This window comes from Solenopsis invicta, chromosome 7 (assembly GCF_016802725.1).
Source record: "Solenopsis invicta isolate M01_SB chromosome 7, UNIL_Sinv_3.0, whole genome shotgun sequence".
Taxonomy (NCBI): Eukaryota; Metazoa; Arthropoda; class Insecta; order Hymenoptera; family Formicidae; genus Solenopsis; species Solenopsis invicta.
In genome coordinates, this window is record NC_052670.1 from 14,672,175 (window position 1) to 14,690,996 (window position 18,822).

Sequence of the window (18,822 nt, forward strand, 5' to 3'; positions counted from 1 at the left end):
ACGAGATGTTGACGTGTCAGTCTAAAAAATTTACGAATGTCAGATGACAGCTCGGCTCGGCGAGACTCGTGCCCGTACGCACTTGATACGCCCCTGAGACGAGCCGAAGTCGCGCCGTCGTCGCCGCCGCTGCTGGTCCCCCCACCACCGCGGTCATTCGCCGCACACTCGACAGATCGAGGTGTGGCCATCGAGGGCAGCCATTTTCTTGACGCTTAAGATTTCAGGTAAATACGCAAATATATCTTAAATTAAACGCGCGACCGGAGTGGTGCGAGGGTGCGTGGTGCGTCGTGCGTGCGGGTGTCGCGAGCGTGTCCGGACGCGTCGGAGAGATCCCGCCGGGACGTCGGACCGGGTACGGTGCTAAAAGAGGGAAAAAAAGGAGCCTCCTCCTCCGTGAGCCGAGTGAGGGCGAGAGAGAGAGAGAGCGAGAGAGCGAGACAGAAGATAAGTAGAAACAGAAAGAGAGAGAGAGAGAGAGAGAAAGAGAGAGAACGGGTCGCGCGAGGAGGCTTCGACGAGGGAGTGCCATGCGTCGCGAATCTTGTCCGCTCTGAACACGGCTCGGCTCTACACTCCCGTCGTACGTACTCGCGTCGTTCGTGCGCGACTCGCGCTCAGTCTACGTCCACGTCGTCATCGTTATCTTCGTCGCCACCGCTGCCGCGGAGCCGAGCGGCGCGATCCGTGCGACGGATCTCTTGGAATGCTCTCGGGCTCTACCTGACACTACGTGGCCGATTAGTCCAGTAAGTAATCGTCTCTCTCGCTCTCTTTTTCTCTCTATCTTCCTCTCTTTCCATTTCCATCGCGACGAGCAACGATTGTTCCGCGTATCCCCCTGTTACGCCACACCATGCACTCCCGTACCGTTGCTCCGCAGCCCCCGTCTTCCTTCCCGAGTTCTCCGGGTGTGCGCGCGACTTCCTCCGAGGTCGCAGGACAGAAGAAGAAGAAGAAAGATGGAAAATCGTGTGAGCGCGGTCGAAAGGAGATACATAGGCACCTCGTGCTCCTCTCCTCGCCCCGCCCACCTTTCTCCGCAATCCACGAAACCGCAATCCACGAAATCATGGTGTCATACGCTGATCGGTGATCCGTCCCTCGCTCGCCTCCGTGACAACGCTCAATCGTAGCCGGATGTCGCCCGACGACGACGTTCCTCTTCCTACCTCCCCACCTCCCCGCTCCGCGTAAACAAATTCGGTGCGCGTTTTTGACGTGACGCGATCGCGCAAACGTGCCCGGCGTCGTCGTCGTCGCCACCGCCGCCGCCGCCGCCGCCGCCTTCCTCGGAGACAGGCACGTTCCTCTCGGACGTTTCCCGCTCCACTTTCCCCGCCCGCACGCGCGTCAAGATCCCCGGGAAAGATATTTTTTTCGCGTATCGGCGAACGCCGTGAGATTGATTCGCATCGCGGATTCACGACCGCGACGTTGAGGGGCAGGCGAGAGGGAGGAAGGAGGAGAGAAGGATCCGCGTGTGTGCGGCTGAAAGGAACGCGCTTCTGAATTCCGCAGGTCTGTCTCATGCCTGTATTGTATGCGCTGGAGATTGAAGATTTGAGAATTTTCGAGGGTTACGACTCGACCAATTGGATAAATGCAACTTTAATCCGTTTCGTTCCGATTGGTTGACTTTTAACTCCAATTTGCAGTCTTCAATCTCCCGAGTTGTCAGATTGAGAGGAATTTCCTCCTGAATTTGTCATTATGCAGGGCTTTTTGAGAGGTTATAAAGTTTTGCAATCTCTGGGGAAGAAAATGTAAAAATTTATAGTAATTTTTTAAATTAGAAGAGAAGAGGGTAATATGGCACCTATTTTCATTTTATTGAATAACTTTGTTTATAATTAAAATTTCCTATTGAAACTTGCACGATTACATTCGTTAGAGTGTTGTTTGACAGATTCTAGACTCAAAGTAATGAAATATTTATTATTTAGGACGTGATTTATAAAAATTGAGTGCACTGCATAATCGATGGAAGAAAAAAAGTGGTTGTAATATGGCTATCTATAAAAATAATTTTAAAAAATTAGTTTAAAAGAAACACAGTATTTTGTTACAAAATTATATATTTTTAATTTTCTATTGTTTAGAATTTTCCCGATTTAGAATTTTCCTGCTTTAGAAATACCATTAGAAATTTCATTAAAAATATTATTTTATCCCTGTTTAACATTAAATAACAAGCATAAAATGATGTCTAATGTTTCTAAACACCGCTCTTTAGAATGACAATCGATTTATCGAAGAAATATTTCGATATAAAAATTTCGCTCAAAAAACCATATTAACAAAATTCCATGTTATTGTTTTAACTTTGTATAACTCGAAATATATACGGCCGAATAAAAAGTTAAATAACAAAAACACTCGAGTGCATGTGCCTTCGTGTGATAATACACTCAAGTTTAAGAATAATGAGGAAGTGTACGTAATTAAAGATTAAAAGTGTACATTGAAAAAGTTTAGAAGTGCTCAAAAGTAAAAATGCCTTATAACAATTGTCAGTCATTATATATTGGTATATTAGCATCGTTAAAAAACGTCGGGCTACTAAACGAATAACTCCATAAGCAATTATTAGAATACGTCACCTAATAACGGAAATAATAGGGGTAGCCATATTGTCAAGCCATAACACCCTCTTCTCCTCTGCTTTTGGTACGATAATTTCTCATTATATTTGTTACAAATATTTATAACCTATGGACACTGATTCTCAATCTAACACGTACAGTCTCATACAGAATTTATTCTCGATCAGCACTTCTGCACCTTCTGCCACCTCTCTCCCGTTGCTTAAGCTGGTGGCCAGATGTATTGAAGATTGATAATTGCAAAGTGGAGATTAGAATCCGTTTAATTAGAACAAAACGGATTGAAATTAAAATTATCAGGTTAAACGAATTCTAATCTTGAATTTGCAATATGTAGTCTTTGATATGAAGTTCTTATAATAAGAGTTAAACCAACAAGACTTGATGGCTATTTCCACCAATGTAGATTAACTTTGATCTCAGTTAAATTTTTCGATTTTTTATTGTTTTTTATTTCTTAAAACTAGAAAAGAATAAAGAGGTGAACCGAGATCAAATCTAATTAATTTGTATTAGTGCAAAGGAACATAAATTCATCATATGTAACAGCTAAGCGAATTTTAAATATAACAGTTAAATTTAATACGTAATAAAAGAAGCAATGGTTAATAGACAACAGTGCTATACAGCTTAAATGTTATTTAGCTTTACATTTTGCATATCGTTAATAACATTACATATGTTATATGTAAATTAATGTCGGTATATTATTTAATTATTAATTGATATATATTTTTATTTTTTTACATCGGTGCTACTAATTTTAACTAAGTTAATTTGACTGTATATAGCAGCGGTTTGTCCTAACATTTATTGTAGGAATTCCAATATAGGCTTTGCGGACTAGAGTTCTATAATAAGAGTTAACTCAATATGATAATAATCTTTGATTGGTTGCCTAAATCTGCCCTATGTAAGTAACAGTCAAGAACCCGCGACTTTTAAATACAGCATTAAATATATTTAACAAAAACAAATGGTTAATACAATAGTGCTATACAGCCTAAACATTATTTAGCCTTATATTTTGCATATCATTGCCAACATTGTGCATGTATGTTCACATTAATGTCAGTATATTATTTAATTATTAATTGATATTGATATACATTTCTATTTTGGCTGCGCTCTAATATATACTGCCAATACTGAAACTCCCTAGTTTACTTTACATTACAAATATTACAGATTTATAGTTTACAGTATACTATAGATTTTCAGTACTGGCAGTGAATTTTGGAACGCAGCCTTTCTACATCGTCTACAGCAATATCAACTTAAATGTGATAAAATCAATGTTACTAATTTTAACGTTAATTCGACTGTATATGGCGACTGTTTGTTTTAACTCTTATTAGGAATTCTGATATAGACTTGACGGACTAGAGTTCCTATAATAAGAATTAGGTCAATGCGATAATGATCTTTAATATATTGTCTAAATTTGTCATATATAACAATCAACGACTCTCTCTAATTTTAAAGATCATATTTAACAAAAGAAACAATGATTAATGCAATAATGCTGTACAGCCTAAATGCTATTTAGCCTTATATTTTACATATCGTTGACACACACACACACACACACACACACACACACACACACACACACACACATATAAATTAAAGCTAGTATTTTAATTATTAATTATTACAAAATACGAAACAGTATTATAAAAACTGCTATAGCATCCGATAGAAAACATTTTGTAGTTTGTATTTATGTTTTTAAAGTTTTATTTTTAGCTTTTGTTTAAAAAATATTAAAAACAAAATGGAAGGGTACATTTTTGATGACTTTTTTCTATATATTTCTATTTTTTACATCGTCTGCAGTATTATTAACCGAAATATAAAATCAGTGTTACTATCATTAATTTTAATATTAATTTGACTATATACATATATGGCGGAAATTTGTTTTAACTCCTATTATAAGAACTTTGATACAGGCTTTACAGACTAGAATTTCTATAATAAGAGTTAAGTCAATGCGATAATAATTTTTGATTGATTGGCTATATCCGTTATATGTAAATAACAGTCAAGCAATTGCGAATTTTAAATATAAAATTTAACAAAAGAATAGTACAACAGTGTTGTACAGTCTAAATATTATTTAGCATTATATTTTGCATATCATTGACAACATTGTTGTTTTAATGATGGACTGGCAAACGCGGCGCGAGAGATTCGCTGGCGACGTCGAAATAACTCAAAACTTGGGAAAAGTGATGGAAGATAAGACTTGTGTCGTGAATCTCAATTTATTTATTTCAACGAGTTAAAGACGACTGCCGTTTTTACAGGCAGCAATGAACGATTTAAGACTTGGTACAGAGAGGGCACAATGTTGAAGTTTTTGAATATGTGGATACATGTTAAGATTTATGAGTCGTAAACAAAAGCGAAGTCTATAAAAAAGGAGACAAAGAGAAGATCGAGAATCGAGATCGGTTTGACTTAAAATTATATACAGAGAATATTTTAGGTTCAATGAGACTGAAATAACTACATTAAAGATCATCAAAATACGATTATAGTGCTAATTATACAGATACAGATTTCAATTATAAGAATTATAAACTTTTGTCAAAACAATTGTATATGCATATTTAAATTAATGCCCGTATATTATTTGTTAATTGATATTGATATACATTTTTATTTTTTTACTTCGGTTACAGTGGTACCAAGCTAAACATGATAAAATTAATGTAATTTTAAAGTTGATTTGACTATATATGACGGCAGTTTGTTTTAACTCTTATTATAAAAACTTTTTACAGGCTTCGTAGACTAGAATTTCTATAATGAAAGTTAAGTCAATGCGATAACAATTTTTGATTGGTTATCTTTGACTATATTTGCTGTATAACAGTCGAGTTACCGCGAATTTTAAATATAAAATTTAACAAACAAAACCATAGTTAGTACAACAGTGTACAACCTAAATATTATTTAGTCTTATATTTTGTATAATGGTTGGCATTGTATATTGAAATTAATACCAGTATGTTAATTATATTAAATGTTATACAATTCTATTTTCTACATTGTTTACAGCAGTACCTAAATATGATAAAAACGTTGTTATTAAATCAATTTGAACATTAATCTGACTGTATACACTGTTAAAAATATCATAAAATTTAATGTACTTTTAAGTTAAGCCTGTCGCAGACGATGCGTTTTTCCTTGCTGGATTTCTAGCTTGCTACCGTATCGGCAGCAGTACTGCTGGCTTCATGAGGTGCGAGTTTTCGTGTAGGCTGAACAACTGGAATTTGTTTGATAGAATAAATATGGATGAGTTGGCAGAGATAAATGAGATTATTGCAACAGTGCTATATCGTCGTAAAATTGCTATTGCATTGTTTTTAATTATTGAAAAATTGCGAAGTGAATCCGCTTTTGAACTTTGATGCAAAGACGACCGTATAACCTGGGATGCTATTCTGTACACGCTTTTGTTTTCTTAACGATAATTGTCGGTGTCGTTGCGCAGCTTTTTTTAAATTTAAAATATCTGCGCAACGACACCGACTACTATCGTTAAGAACGAAAAGCGGGGGGTTTTTAAAGTCATGCGTCCTGAATAAAAAAAAAGCGTGTACAGAATAGCACCCTGGTGTAACCCAATATAACCTATACATATACAGACTGCGTCCTGATTGGCTCTCACAATAAACAATACAAAATCACACAAAAAAAAAATAGTACCTGATCTATTACGAAAATCCAGCAAGCCTGCCAGCATAGGAGCACTCTAGTAAGGAAGAACGCATCGTTTGCGGCATGTTTTACACAATTAAATTTAATGTATCGCTAACTGAAAATCATGTGCATGAAATTAGTGAACTTTTGATAACATTAAATTTACATTAAATGTATATTAAACGTACATTAAATGTTTTTGAATGTACCTGCTTGAAATTTGCTTCCGTTACATTACATTAAGTTCTACCGATTAACAGTGTGCAGCAGGTTCGTTGTAACTCTTATTATAGGAAATAAGAACTCTGGTTTGATACGGGCTTTACGGACGCCTCGTGCGTGAGAGAAAGTGCAGGCGAGTGCAGATAGAGCGAGCGAACGAGCGAGCGGCGGACCTCCGAACCACCGTCCGCGACGTTCGTCGGTGGCGTCTCCCGAGAATCCGCGTCATCGTTAGCATTTCCTGAACACTCGCGTCATCGATAGCGTCCTGAGTGTCCGCTACGAAATCTCTCTCTCTCTCTCTCTCTTTCTCTCTCTCTCTCTCTCTCTCTCTTTTGCGCGCGCGCGTGCGTGTGTGCAGAGTGCTCGCCCCGCGTTTCTCGCTCGCACTTTCCGACCTTGGCCATTGCGCGCTGCCCGTCCTCGTCGCGGTGGAAAGTATAGGTTAGTTTATCCGAAAGACATACGTCAGGTCTCGTTCGCTTTAGACGCACTTTCTAAGTTCTGTATATATATAATATATATCTCTCTTTTTCCTCTCGCTCCTTTCGTAACGATTTAAATGCAAAAAGTGTGAGAAGAACGTGATTGAAACTCAGATTTGTCCCTTTTAACTACTCCACTCTCTCTCTCTCTTTCTCTCTCCTGTCTCTTTATCTTTACAAAACCGCGAGTACGTCTTCCTTTTGTTTCAAGCACAGAGGGTGTAATGAGTGACAAGCGCGATTGAAAGGATCACACACCCACCCCCCTCCTCCTCCGAGGTAGCAATGTTCTCGTCCTCGTAGGAGAGGCGCTCGGCAACTGGATTTAGGGGTCATCAGAGGTGACTGCTGCATGTCTTCTGGCGCCGATCCGCGTGCTCGTCCTCGTGGATCTCTATGTTTCGGAGAAATACACGAAAGGGTTGGTCCCAGCTTGACGTACAATATTCTTTCGACACTCGTTTCGTGTCAGCGGCATGTATTTTTTTCTCATTCTTTCTCTCTCTCTCTCTCTCTCTCTCTCTCTCTCTTTCTCTCTCCCTCCGATAAGTTGCGAACGTGTGTAAGTTGCGAGACAAAGGACCCGTTCCTGCGTGTCGAGGGTATTCGTGATATCGACGTGGGCAACGCGAACACGCTCGGCCGGCTCCGTTTCGGGACTGAAAGGGGGACGATACATGATACTATTTTGTCAGCAGGAAAGAATTCTGTGGCGACTCTCTCTCGCACCCCCGTAGGCAATATTCCATGTGCTTCCGCTTCTGTGTGACCTGGCTGAGTGTCATTGCAGTCTGTTGCGATGAGATAAGAGGCGCGTTACTCTTGGCATTAAATGGGGCTTGGGAGGGGGGGCATCTTTTACATGAGGCTTTTTTTTTCTCCCCTTTGTTGCTGTCATTTAATAAATTTCTTCTCGAATCAGTCGCTTTTTTTTTTATCGCTCTTTTCCATAGTGGACAACTTACTTCATACTTCGTTGTTGGAGCGTTGTTCGTAGCGATGTTGAGATTGCCTTTGAATTCCCGTGGGACTCTGTACAGCGCGTGTCGTTGCGCTTGTACAGCGCACCACCGGACTTGATTTACGCTTTGTCGGATGGTTCTTCTGTACTGAATACGTATAGTATTTGATGTTGCATGCTTAACAACGAGTAATTTGCGATCTCTTATCTTTCTTTTTTTTTGCATGTCTCTTAATGGATTATCATTTTGTCCTGATGCACATAAGGTACAGTCTTTGATCGAGAATTTGATAAATGTGACACTTGAGTTGTGGAGCAATTAATACAGAGCACATTGACACTGTAAAAAAAAAGCTTGGAAAATTACATAGTTAACAAAATTATGCACACTGAGGGAAAAATTACTAAACTTTAATAAATATTCAAATAGATCTAATGAAATATTTACTAAATGCAAATATATATTCATTTAGTGCAAGAATCTCTAATTTAAATATATATCATTTTTTAAATAGAGTAAATGTTTATGTACCGTAAGTAAATATTTCATTGATACTATTTGAATAAATATTTATTAAAATTTAGGAATTTTTTCTGAGTGTAGACATGTGTAAAAATGATACAATTTTTAATTGAAATATATAGAATGATGTGTTTCTATTAAAATTAGTATTTAAATTGTATAATATATCGTCATATTAATTATTTTTATAATAATAATAACAGTACATTTTATAGTTTTTTGTAAATGTACAAATTTTTATAATATATAATATAATATAATGAAAATATTACATTTATTATATTTGTATTTTTACATCTGTATACATAGCTCATAAAAAATTGCACCTTAGTCACTGGCAAATTATTGTGTGAAGATTTCTATAAATTTAATTACGAATTTCTTCGCAAATTGTTTAATTACTACGAAGAAAAATAATTTTATTTGTAAGTTACAACTTTGCTTTTACGTGTGTAAATGTACATCTTTAATAGTCTTTATTATAATTTGTAATTTGACATGTAATTTTTTTTTACAGTATATATATAGATGTTTCATTTCATATGTCATACCGTTCCTCCGAACACGGTAAAATATTGAAGACCCTACCTTGTGTAGAGAGAGCCACAAATGTTATGCTCCATATGTCTCGATTTAAATGTGTACATAAGTCATCGAATGTACAATGGTATAAAAATACTTGTACTTGTCCATTGACAGTCCTGCTGAAAAACCTCGTAGCATATGTATATACATACATACCGTGTAGAATATGTATATGTATACATACATATCTTTCTTTTTAACATCAGAAGGGAAAGAGTTAAGGAACGGAATATATTGCAAGTTTCATGTAACCTATGTATGAAGGAAGAACTCGATTATATTTATGCAACTTTTAACGAGGCAAAACGTATATATATACTGGGAGAAAACTATTTGTGGCTACAAGTGAATGTTAAAATAATTAGAAGCTTCAATTCTGCAGTTATTACTGCTGTTATTAATGTATTATACTGACAAAAAATTATTGTAATTATCGTAAATTGATCCTGGAGCTATTACTGTGGATAAATTTTTATTCACATGCTAATTCAAATTTAGTAGAGTTATTAAAATTTTAATAGCTTAAAACATTTAATAAAATTTTGTTTACATTAAAGTAATATTAGTTCAGTTATTTTAAGGATGTATCTCTAAATATTACCAAAAACTTAAGGGTTTTTACAGATTATTTTATTGTTCATTTGAATATCTGTGTAAAATTAGATCATAATTCTCTTATTAGTTTAAAAGTTTATTTAATTGTTTGTTTCTCTGGATTTTTATGTAAAAATCATATTTTGCGGTACTTATTTACAAATTTGATGAAAAAATAACATTACAAATTGAATCAAGTTTTTTATATATAGTAATAAAACTAATATTTGTGTAAAAGTTTATTTGGATCTACTTATATGTTAGGCAAAAATTGCTTATTTGCCTAAAACTGCAGTAAAATATTTTTGCTGCATAAATGAAATTTTTGTTTTCTTTTTTTTTAGCTAATTTTGTGATCAACATTTGAATATTCATGATGAAAAATTTTTTTCTTGATTAGGAAAAAAGGATAAACCTAAAAAGTCTGTATTTTTAAAATTTTGATAACTTTTAGCTAGTATCAAAACATCCTTAACTTCATGCAACTTATCAAATAAAAAAATGTAAAAAGTTATTAGTTTTGTGTGTGAATTTTTACCCAGAGTAGTGTAAGAAAAATATGAGTAGTAGGATTAAATATAGGTAGTATGAAAAATGACTGTAAATTATAGTCATTATTTTTAATGCCAACTATATTTAAATTATGATAATTGCAACCATTTTTTTGGTATAACACATTATATGTTATTATTAACATTATAGCAGCAATAACTATAAAAATGGAATTTCTAATCATAATTATCTCAACATTCAATTATAGTTACAAATATCAAATACTCTTTTCTGTCAGTGTATACATATATGTTTATTTATATAGGGTGCAAATTAATAAGTGTCAAATATTCTAGTGGGGTATACTTCCATCAATCAACTATTAAACAAAGTTCTTATCATGGGTCTAGAAACGCTTACTTTTTGAGGTAAGAAGCGTTTTATTGTGAAACAATGGAAACAATTCAAAACGAAGCGATTGATAAAAAAAATATTTTAGACAAAAATTGTACGGTTTGAAGTAAATCATAATAAAATCAATTTTCAAAATAATCGATTTTTTTAAGATTATATGAAGATTCTACTTTCACAAATAAAATTGTATGATTTTTTTACATAATATGATTTATTATGTAAAATATAGTTATTTTGTATAGAAAAATACTACAGCTATTAAGAAGCAGTAGTTTACGAGGTGTTTTATACTTTATTCTGACATATTGCGATATAAAGTAAATGGCTTCGTTTTCAAGATATTTCACTGTTTCGCAATAAAATTCCTCCTGTCTTAGAAACTATGCGTTTTTGGACCCATACCCATAGACCTTTCTTTAATGTTTGATCGATGGGAATATGTCCTTAGAAAATTTGACACTTATTTATTTACATCTTGTATATAAGAATATATGTACATTTATTGATATGTGTTGTGTGGTATATATGCATTCATCTCGCAGCTTCCTCTACCTACATCTAACATATAAAATGTCCACTTAAAACAGAGACGCTGAAAGAAAGACTAAAAACATGGGATGCAACGTGGGCCGATGCCTCGGTCCACGCAATACGAGGTACCCTGGATCAGGTACGACCCAGTCAATATCCTTTAAAACTTTCAGCCCTCGTAGGTCCCGCTTTTCTATTCATATAGCGCGATTGAGTAGATCGCAGAGTTTAGAAAACGAATCTCTCTCGCTACTTGCTTTACGAGTAGTAATATTGGAACTATGTAAAATAGCGAAGTAGCCGAGAGGCACTGTATTTTAATTTGTTCCCGCAAAAAGGGAATGTCTTCTACGAGATTGGCTTGAAGTAGAGAGACTGCGATAAATCGAGGAAGAAAAGAAAGCAAAAGAACAGAAATATAGCCTACGAGGTTTGAGACATTATTTTATTACACTCCGAGAAGGAGAGATGTACATAACGCGAGTTACACAGTCTCACGAAGGTTCACCCCTAACTTCTTCCTCCTAACTCTGTCCTGAAGAATGCTTCTTAGTCTCTCATCCTTCACTTCTCTCGTACTTGTATACACACGCTTTCGATTAAAAACATTTGCTCTGCTCCACTCTAATGTCACTTGTAATGGATAACTGACGCTGTGCAAGAGAAGCAAGTTTAGTAACGATGTCGATTTAACTAACTCCAATTTTTTTCAGCTATCTCTCACGCGTTATCGTTACATACTTCGTTTTCCTAATGTGATTCATGTATGCTGCAAATCTATCACACCGCATGCTTTTAGTTCAAACGATCCGGTAGTGTTCTGATTAGTCGATCGAAATTCTTTATCGATATCAATTTGGTGTCACCTCTTAGGTTGCAAGGTATTCCAAATTTGTATACATACAGACACGTAAAGTACATGTCATGAAAGATTAGAATTTTGCAGAGTAATGTTCGTCTTTTGCACCTATAAGTGTAAGATTACTTGCTGTACAGATAATGTTAGTAAGAGAAACTATTTTGTCCGATTACTTCATACGTGGGATAGCAACAGTGCGAAAATCCATTATATAGTATGTGTACTTTGTGCATATGAGTCACGATTAGTGAGAAACGCGATAAAAGCATAGCTAGCGGACGTTATCACATTTAATGCTACACTACGATTGTACCATTGCGAATTTATTGTAAAAAAATTCTATCTGTAAAGTAGGTAAGTTATTCTTGGTGAAGGACCGCCCACTTTTTTGCAATTATGAAAACACAAAGTGCCGCCCGAGATCTCACCTTGAGGCAGTATTATCTCCCCTTTATGCAGATAAAATCACATCGATAAACCAATGACGCGAATCAATTGTTCGAGATAAAGTAAATCTGTATATTTTGTCTATTTTTTCAAGATTTAAATGTGTACATTCCATATATGCGATAGAAAAAGAATTTGATAATTAGCACATTATGATTTCGTTGTCAATTTGATTGCAATTGCGAAATTTATCACTAACTTGTAACAAATGTACCACACATTCCGCTTTTCGTATTAATTAATCATACTTAAGTATTCATTTACATTTTTAAAGCAATATATGTTCTCAATGAGCAAACAGTGTCAAACTGTATCGCTGATTCGTCCAATTTAATTATCATTATATATATCATGTATGTCTTTTGTATTTTAGGATTCATGGCAGCCATTAGGAAGAAGTTAGTTATTGTGGGTGACGGTGCTTGTGGTAAAACATGTCTACTCATAGTGTTCAGCAAAGACCAGTTTCCTGAGGTGTACGTGCCCACAGTATTCGAGAACTATGTCGCCGATATCGAGGTGGACGGCAAACAGGTGCGTTTCGTTTAAGTAGTCGATTTTGTTGAGTTCGGTAAAGGTGTTTTCAAAAGGAAAGTATTGAAGTTATTAAGATGCAACTTTTGTAAAAATATTTATTGATTCTTGTAGATTGTGATGGTATGTTTTATTACCTCAGACTATCCAGTGGATGATGTATACATAGACTATTCAAAAACTAAAGGAACTTTCGAAATAATGCATCAACATGACCTATGCTATTTCGCTAGTGGCATTGCTTAACAGGACTCCTTAGCATTAATATGTCACTTGGAACATCAATCTATATTAATTTATACTCTACAGCTGTTTAAATGAAATTACATTTGGTATTCGTGACGATTTTGTCGAAAAGATTTTTTTCGCGACAAATTCTTTACAGTTTTCGGGATAGCAGAGATTCCGTGTATCATACATACTTGTTGGCATCAAAATTATTAAATTGATTAGCAATTTAATATTGTGTATTACTTTTCTGGTTCTACAGTACGTTTTTTTTTAAGATCGACAAACATGCGACATATAATTTGGGGGAACTAGTAAATGTATATAAGTTTACTTAGGAAATTATTATTTGAACCAAGATTCACTTTTAACTAAAGGTGCATTTCATTATTCACTGAGAGTACTGAAAATCTATATATAACGTATATGTAACATAAACTATAGATTTTCAGTACTTGCAGCGAATTTCGAAATGCAGTCCAAGATTTGCTTTGATCAATATAGGCTATTTCTTGATTTAAGTGTATGAATTAAAAAAAAGTTTAAATTGAGAAAAAGGAAGGTAGGAAATGCGGTTGTTCCATATTTCATCAAAAGTTAGTTACAAAAAACTACGAATGCATTAAACGATGCATTACTATCAAATAAGAGCATTGATTATTTTACAAAAAAAATTCTGTTTTTTAATAGATCACGTAGATGATATTAAATTGAGGATTGTAGGTTTTCTTTGCGAAAGTGATTGACAGACACTGATTGACCTGAAACATAAAACCAAAGTTTTATTAATTTATGTGAGTTTGTGTGTATCGATTAAATTGGAATCAATATTAAAATCTGAAAATTGACGAAGTGGCTGTCTTAAAACATTTGAATGTTATTTTAATCTTTGAAAAAGTATTGTTTTATCAATTTTTGGATTTTAATATTGATTCTCTAGTTTAGTCAATGCCATGAACTCATATAAATTAAGAGTTTTTTTGTTTTTAGGTCAATTAGTGACTCTTAATTACTTTTTGCAGAGGGGGAAGTCTCCAATTTAATACTTTTACATTATTTATTGGATAGTGTATAATAATAAAAAATACCAGCGTAATCTATAAAAATCAATAAATATTTCTACAAAAGTTGCATCTTAATTGCTTTAGTACTTTCCTCTGAAAAAATTTGAAAAGTAGGTTTTCTTTCAGGCTAAACACTGTAGAATATGTTTTTCAAAATTTTCTTTGGTTAAGAGATTTCTTAAAAAAATTTTCCAAATTCTTTTTGCTTCTTTGAACAGGTGGAGCTGGCTCTTTGGGACACAGCTGGACAAGAAGACTACGACAGGTTGCGTCCGTTGTCATATCCAGACACGGATGTTATTCTAATGTGCTTCTCCATCGACAGTCCCGATTCCTTGGAGAACATTCCCGAGAAGTGGACACCGGAGGTGAAGCACTTCTGCCCGAACGTGCCCATTATCCTTGTGGGAAACAAAAAAGACTTGCGCAATGATCCTAACACCATCAAGGAGCTAAGCAAGATGAAACAAGAGCCAGTTAAGCCCGAGGAAGGTAGGGCTATGGCTGAGAAAATCAACGCTTTCGCCTATCTTGAGTGTTCCGCCAAGAGCAAGGAAGGTGTAAGGGAAGTTTTCGAAACGGCGACCCGAGCTGCATTACAAGTATGTCTCAGTTAATTTCTAATAGTAATTATCTAAGAAATTATGAAAAAGTTTATTAAAAAAAAGTTACAGATTAATATGACAAAAGCATTTAATTTTCAAGAAATTTTTAATTTTTTAATATAATTTTTTAATAATGCAATATTGCTTAACTTTTAACTTTAATGTGGTCTTTATTATATATAAGATATCGTGGGGCTATAAGTGGTTCTAATTATATTTTAAATTGAAATAAATACAAATAAATTTAATTTTATTGTATTCAAGTAACTAAAAAAGTTAAAATAATATTTTGTTTAAGAAAATAAAAATCTAACAGTTGAAAAATCAAAGTAATATCAATCTTTGAGAAAAAGCAAAATTATATAAGCTAATATCAATCTAGTAACTCCGAGACATCAGTTGAGAGTTATAAACCTATGTCTATTTCCACTAATGTAGATTAATTTTAATCTTGGTTTAATTTATTTTTTTATTTTTCTTTAGTTTTAAAAATTAGAAAAAAGGCAAAAAGTAATCTTAAAATCAAAATTAATTTACTAAATGGAAATGGATACTTACGTTATAGTTAATGCATGCATTAACGTAAATATTCTGAAATTTTTCAGGTAAAGAAGAAGAAGAGAGGAAGATGTAGGCTTCTTTAAAGTGTTACGATATAATGTCTTATCTACAAAAATATACTGTTTTAACAGCAAGACATCCGGAATTTTTCATTCCTGCGCACCAATTACCGCGCCTGACTCGTATTTGCCGCTTTATTAGAATCTTTACTTTGTCTTTAATTATTTTACTAAAACGAGTCTACAGCAGCAAAAAATTAGTAAAAAAAGGGAAAGCGTCGCAGATACATATATATCTAATAATGTTGTATACCATCATCAATCGAAATCAGAAGGACTTGAATACTAAGCAAATTCGATACAAGTATACTTATAATTGTACGGAATATTATTATACATATATATTATAATGACTATTTTGATTGTGTATTTTTTAACAGTAATGAATTGTGCTTCGAGTTTAAAACAAAAGAATTGATTGTCATACCAACTATCTTATGGAACACGATTATCCTTATCATTGTAGTAATTATTATTATTACTATTATTGCTATTTCTCATTATTAATATTATAATTATTATATGCATTCTACATCTTTGTTTTTTTATCGTAGTGTCTTTATTTTGGTAATAAACAAAATAAAAGAAAAATTTTGAGCGAGTTGGGAGAGAATATCAATAAGAAACATGTGAAACAAGCGTAACAATTGCGAAATGCAGTCAAAGAGTAATATAAGAACTCAGCGAAACAGTTCAAAAGAACTTTGAACTTCTTGCATCTCGCCTTTTTTATTAAAAATTGTCGCTACAATTTTGCGACTTTTAAACGAAAAAAAAAATTAATGGACATTTATTGCATTCTAAACGCGCGTAGGTAGACCAGCAAATCATTTGGATCTTTAAGATACCAATTAGATTAAATGTGTGTATTATTATATTTTATTATTATTATATTATCTTATAATTATTGTATTATGATGATACTAACATAATGGAGATTATAACAGCGGCTACATTTATATTTATGTATTTCGGGTAACGCGTTCTTTGTGTCCGACCAAGCCGCCACTAGACTTGCGGTTTGCGCTTTTTTATACGCACACATACGCCATCGATATCTTTAGCGTATGATGTACTAAACTCGGAGATTATCGTCGTCGCCTGTATCTCGCGCACAGCGACACGCGTACGTCTTCGCTTTGATTTTACCGTGTGTGCCACAATTGTAGAGCCGAGCTGCTTCGCAAAATTTACACCAATATTTGACCTATTTGTTTCCGCCATAAGTTCTTCCTGTTTCGCTTGTGCTATTCTTACTACGCCAAGATGAAAAAGAGAAAGGATGATGCTAACTCGTCTTCTTTTGTAGATCCGTCTAATCTGTAAGAACTTTTGTAATGAAATTGTGTCTTCACCAAAGGTGTTGAATTAACGGTCGCGTAACGCGGTGCGCCTCCCACGGCCGTTAATTCAACGGGGCTCGACTGCGGAATTGTGTTCACTAAGTTCTCTCTTCGTTTCTCGAAACTATTTAGCGAGTAGTAGATCTTGTTATTACACGCAGTACGCTTTTACGGGACTTCTCAAAGCCGCCTGAAGGAAAAGGAAGCTTAGCGACACAACTTAAGATACTTCTGCCATGAGCGAACGCGCGCACGACGGATTCGAAGAAAGTAAAGAAAAAAGAAAGACTGAGGGAGAGAAAGGGAGGGAGGGAAAGAGAGTAAAAGAGATAGCGATAGAAAGGGAGATGTATATTAAGCAATTAAGTGTGCCTGAGTTAATGAGTGCTTTGGGAAACACGTGTCGAATACACGCTCCGCTCCTTTGTGCAGGTCGCGCGCCGCTGCGAAGCTCGAAAGTGTTCTTTTTATAATGAGTTTCGTGGATATATACCGTTATATATATATAAATATATAGATATATATAGATATACATAATTATATAATATTGTATCAATTACGCACCCGAGATATTGTATATACATACATGATATAAACTTTATCATTCTCGCGTATTACGATAAACGTACGCGCGTCGATCGAGATTCGAGTACCGTTTTCCAGAGCACACACACAAACACACATTTACACATACAACACATAAATACTTCCGTCGCATGATATGATTAGAAAAAAGATAGAGAGCAATAAGCAAAAATTAACGGGTTTGATTGTCTAGAAAGACTTGGGCCTTCTGATATTAACATGGAATTGATCAACGTGTATTCGATATGAATAAGCCGTCCTTTTCGACGAGCTGATGCCGAATAAAGAGAAAACGCATATATCTTGTATGTTCGCACAAATACATACACACACAGGCACACGAATGAGAAGTACTTTTTCCTAAAAGGCTCCGTAAACCTCGAGTTTTATCGACAAACGCGATCTTATATAATCGCCGTAAGCTAATTTATCTTTTTCACAAGTAGACGAGATATTTTGAGACTCGTGTTTAACTGGTTTGTACGCGAAGAACAAAAAGAAAATTAAGAAAAATAGAAGTATCGGCAGTTTTTTCCGATGTGTGTGTGTGAATAAATCCGATTTTTACGATCAGGAAAAACATTAAGGGATCGTCGATCTTGACATCCGAAATCTTTCTACCGGGCTCACACAAAACCCTTTTCTGCAAAACTACTAATTAGCTTTTGTATGTAAGACTGTATGATTAACCTATGAACGCTATGATAACAAATTGTAACTAACAATAAACATTTCTTATGACGATATATTCGGTCGTACTCATGGATGCGGCACCTGTTGCGAGAGAATTATACTTGCGTTGGAATATTTTCTTTTATTTAACATGATACTCAATTATTCGTATGTCATAAATGATTGTTATAATTAGTCTCTTGTGTCTGACATTTTCATTAATCGATTTCCGAAAACTTAATATATTGTTCACTTAGAGTGGGTGAGTTAATATTTTTTTAAACTAAATTAAAATTAATAACTCTTAAAATTCATTTGGTTAAAAGTTACATCAACAAAAAACAATTAAAAGTTACGTTAAGATTAATTCATATTAAATTAAAAATTTAATGAAACGTATATATCAGTCATAACTTTTTAAAATTAAATGATACAAATAAATTTAATATTTTATTTTTAAATTAAGTTTATATACATATTAATGAAATAACAGAAATTTTCTTATATACAAGATTTTATATAGACCCGTGAAGTTGCTAAAATCAATTAGCTTTTATTTCTTAATGTAATACGGGTATTGGAAAAAAATAAAATGCGTTTGATAGAAAGCGTTTGACAGTTTTAATATTCTGTACTATTACATAGAGAATTTTTACTAAATTTTATTAAACTATAAAAAATAGCAAAAAGCAAATATTTTAATAATATGTATTTTCGAAGTACGTATTA

The 18,822-nt window shown here is 34.3% G+C and overlaps 1 protein-coding gene across 9 annotated transcripts; it reads left to right on the forward strand.

Annotated features, from left to right (window-relative positions):
* Nucleotides 1–82: 82 nt before the first annotated feature.
* On the forward strand, nt 83–18,290 carry LOC105199785 (ras-like GTP-binding protein Rho1). Of its 9 annotated transcripts, XM_039451443.1 has the most exons (6): nt 242–752; nt 7,248–7,457; nt 11,193–11,275; nt 12,816–12,976; nt 14,487–14,870; nt 15,479–18,290. In XM_039451443.1, exons 3-6 carry the CDS (start codon nt 11,218–11,220, stop codon nt 15,515–15,517), a joined length of 642 nt encoding a protein of 213 aa, XP_039307377.1. In that variant the 5' UTR covers nt 242–752; nt 7,248–7,457; nt 11,193–11,217; the 3' UTR covers nt 15,518–18,290. The 9 variants fall into 9 exon arrangements, with proteins under 9 accessions (XP_011165335.1, XP_011165332.1, XP_011165331.1 ...); XM_011167030.3 differs by lacking the exons at nt 242–752; nt 11,193–11,275 and adding an exon at nt 108–227 and having other exon boundaries at nt 7,253–7,457; XM_011167029.3 differs by lacking the exons at nt 242–752; nt 11,193–11,275 and adding an exon at nt 110–227.
* Nucleotides 18,291–18,822: the final 532 nt, after the last annotated feature.

Bases quoted from the DNA above. Each gene is read 5' to 3' on its own strand.
- LOC105199785 (XM_026137865.2), top strand. From the start codon at position 11,218: ATGGGATGCAACGTGGGCCGATGCCTCGGTCCACGCAATACGAGGTAC. The intron at 12,977-14,486 runs GTGCGTTTCGTT...TTCTTTGAACAG, and splicing joins TCGAGGTGGACGGCAAACAG to GTGGAGCTGGCTCTTTGGGA. The intron at 14,871-15,478 runs GTATGTCTCAGT...GAAATTTTTCAG, and splicing joins CGACCCGAGCTGCATTACAA to GTAAAGAAGAAGAAGAGAGG.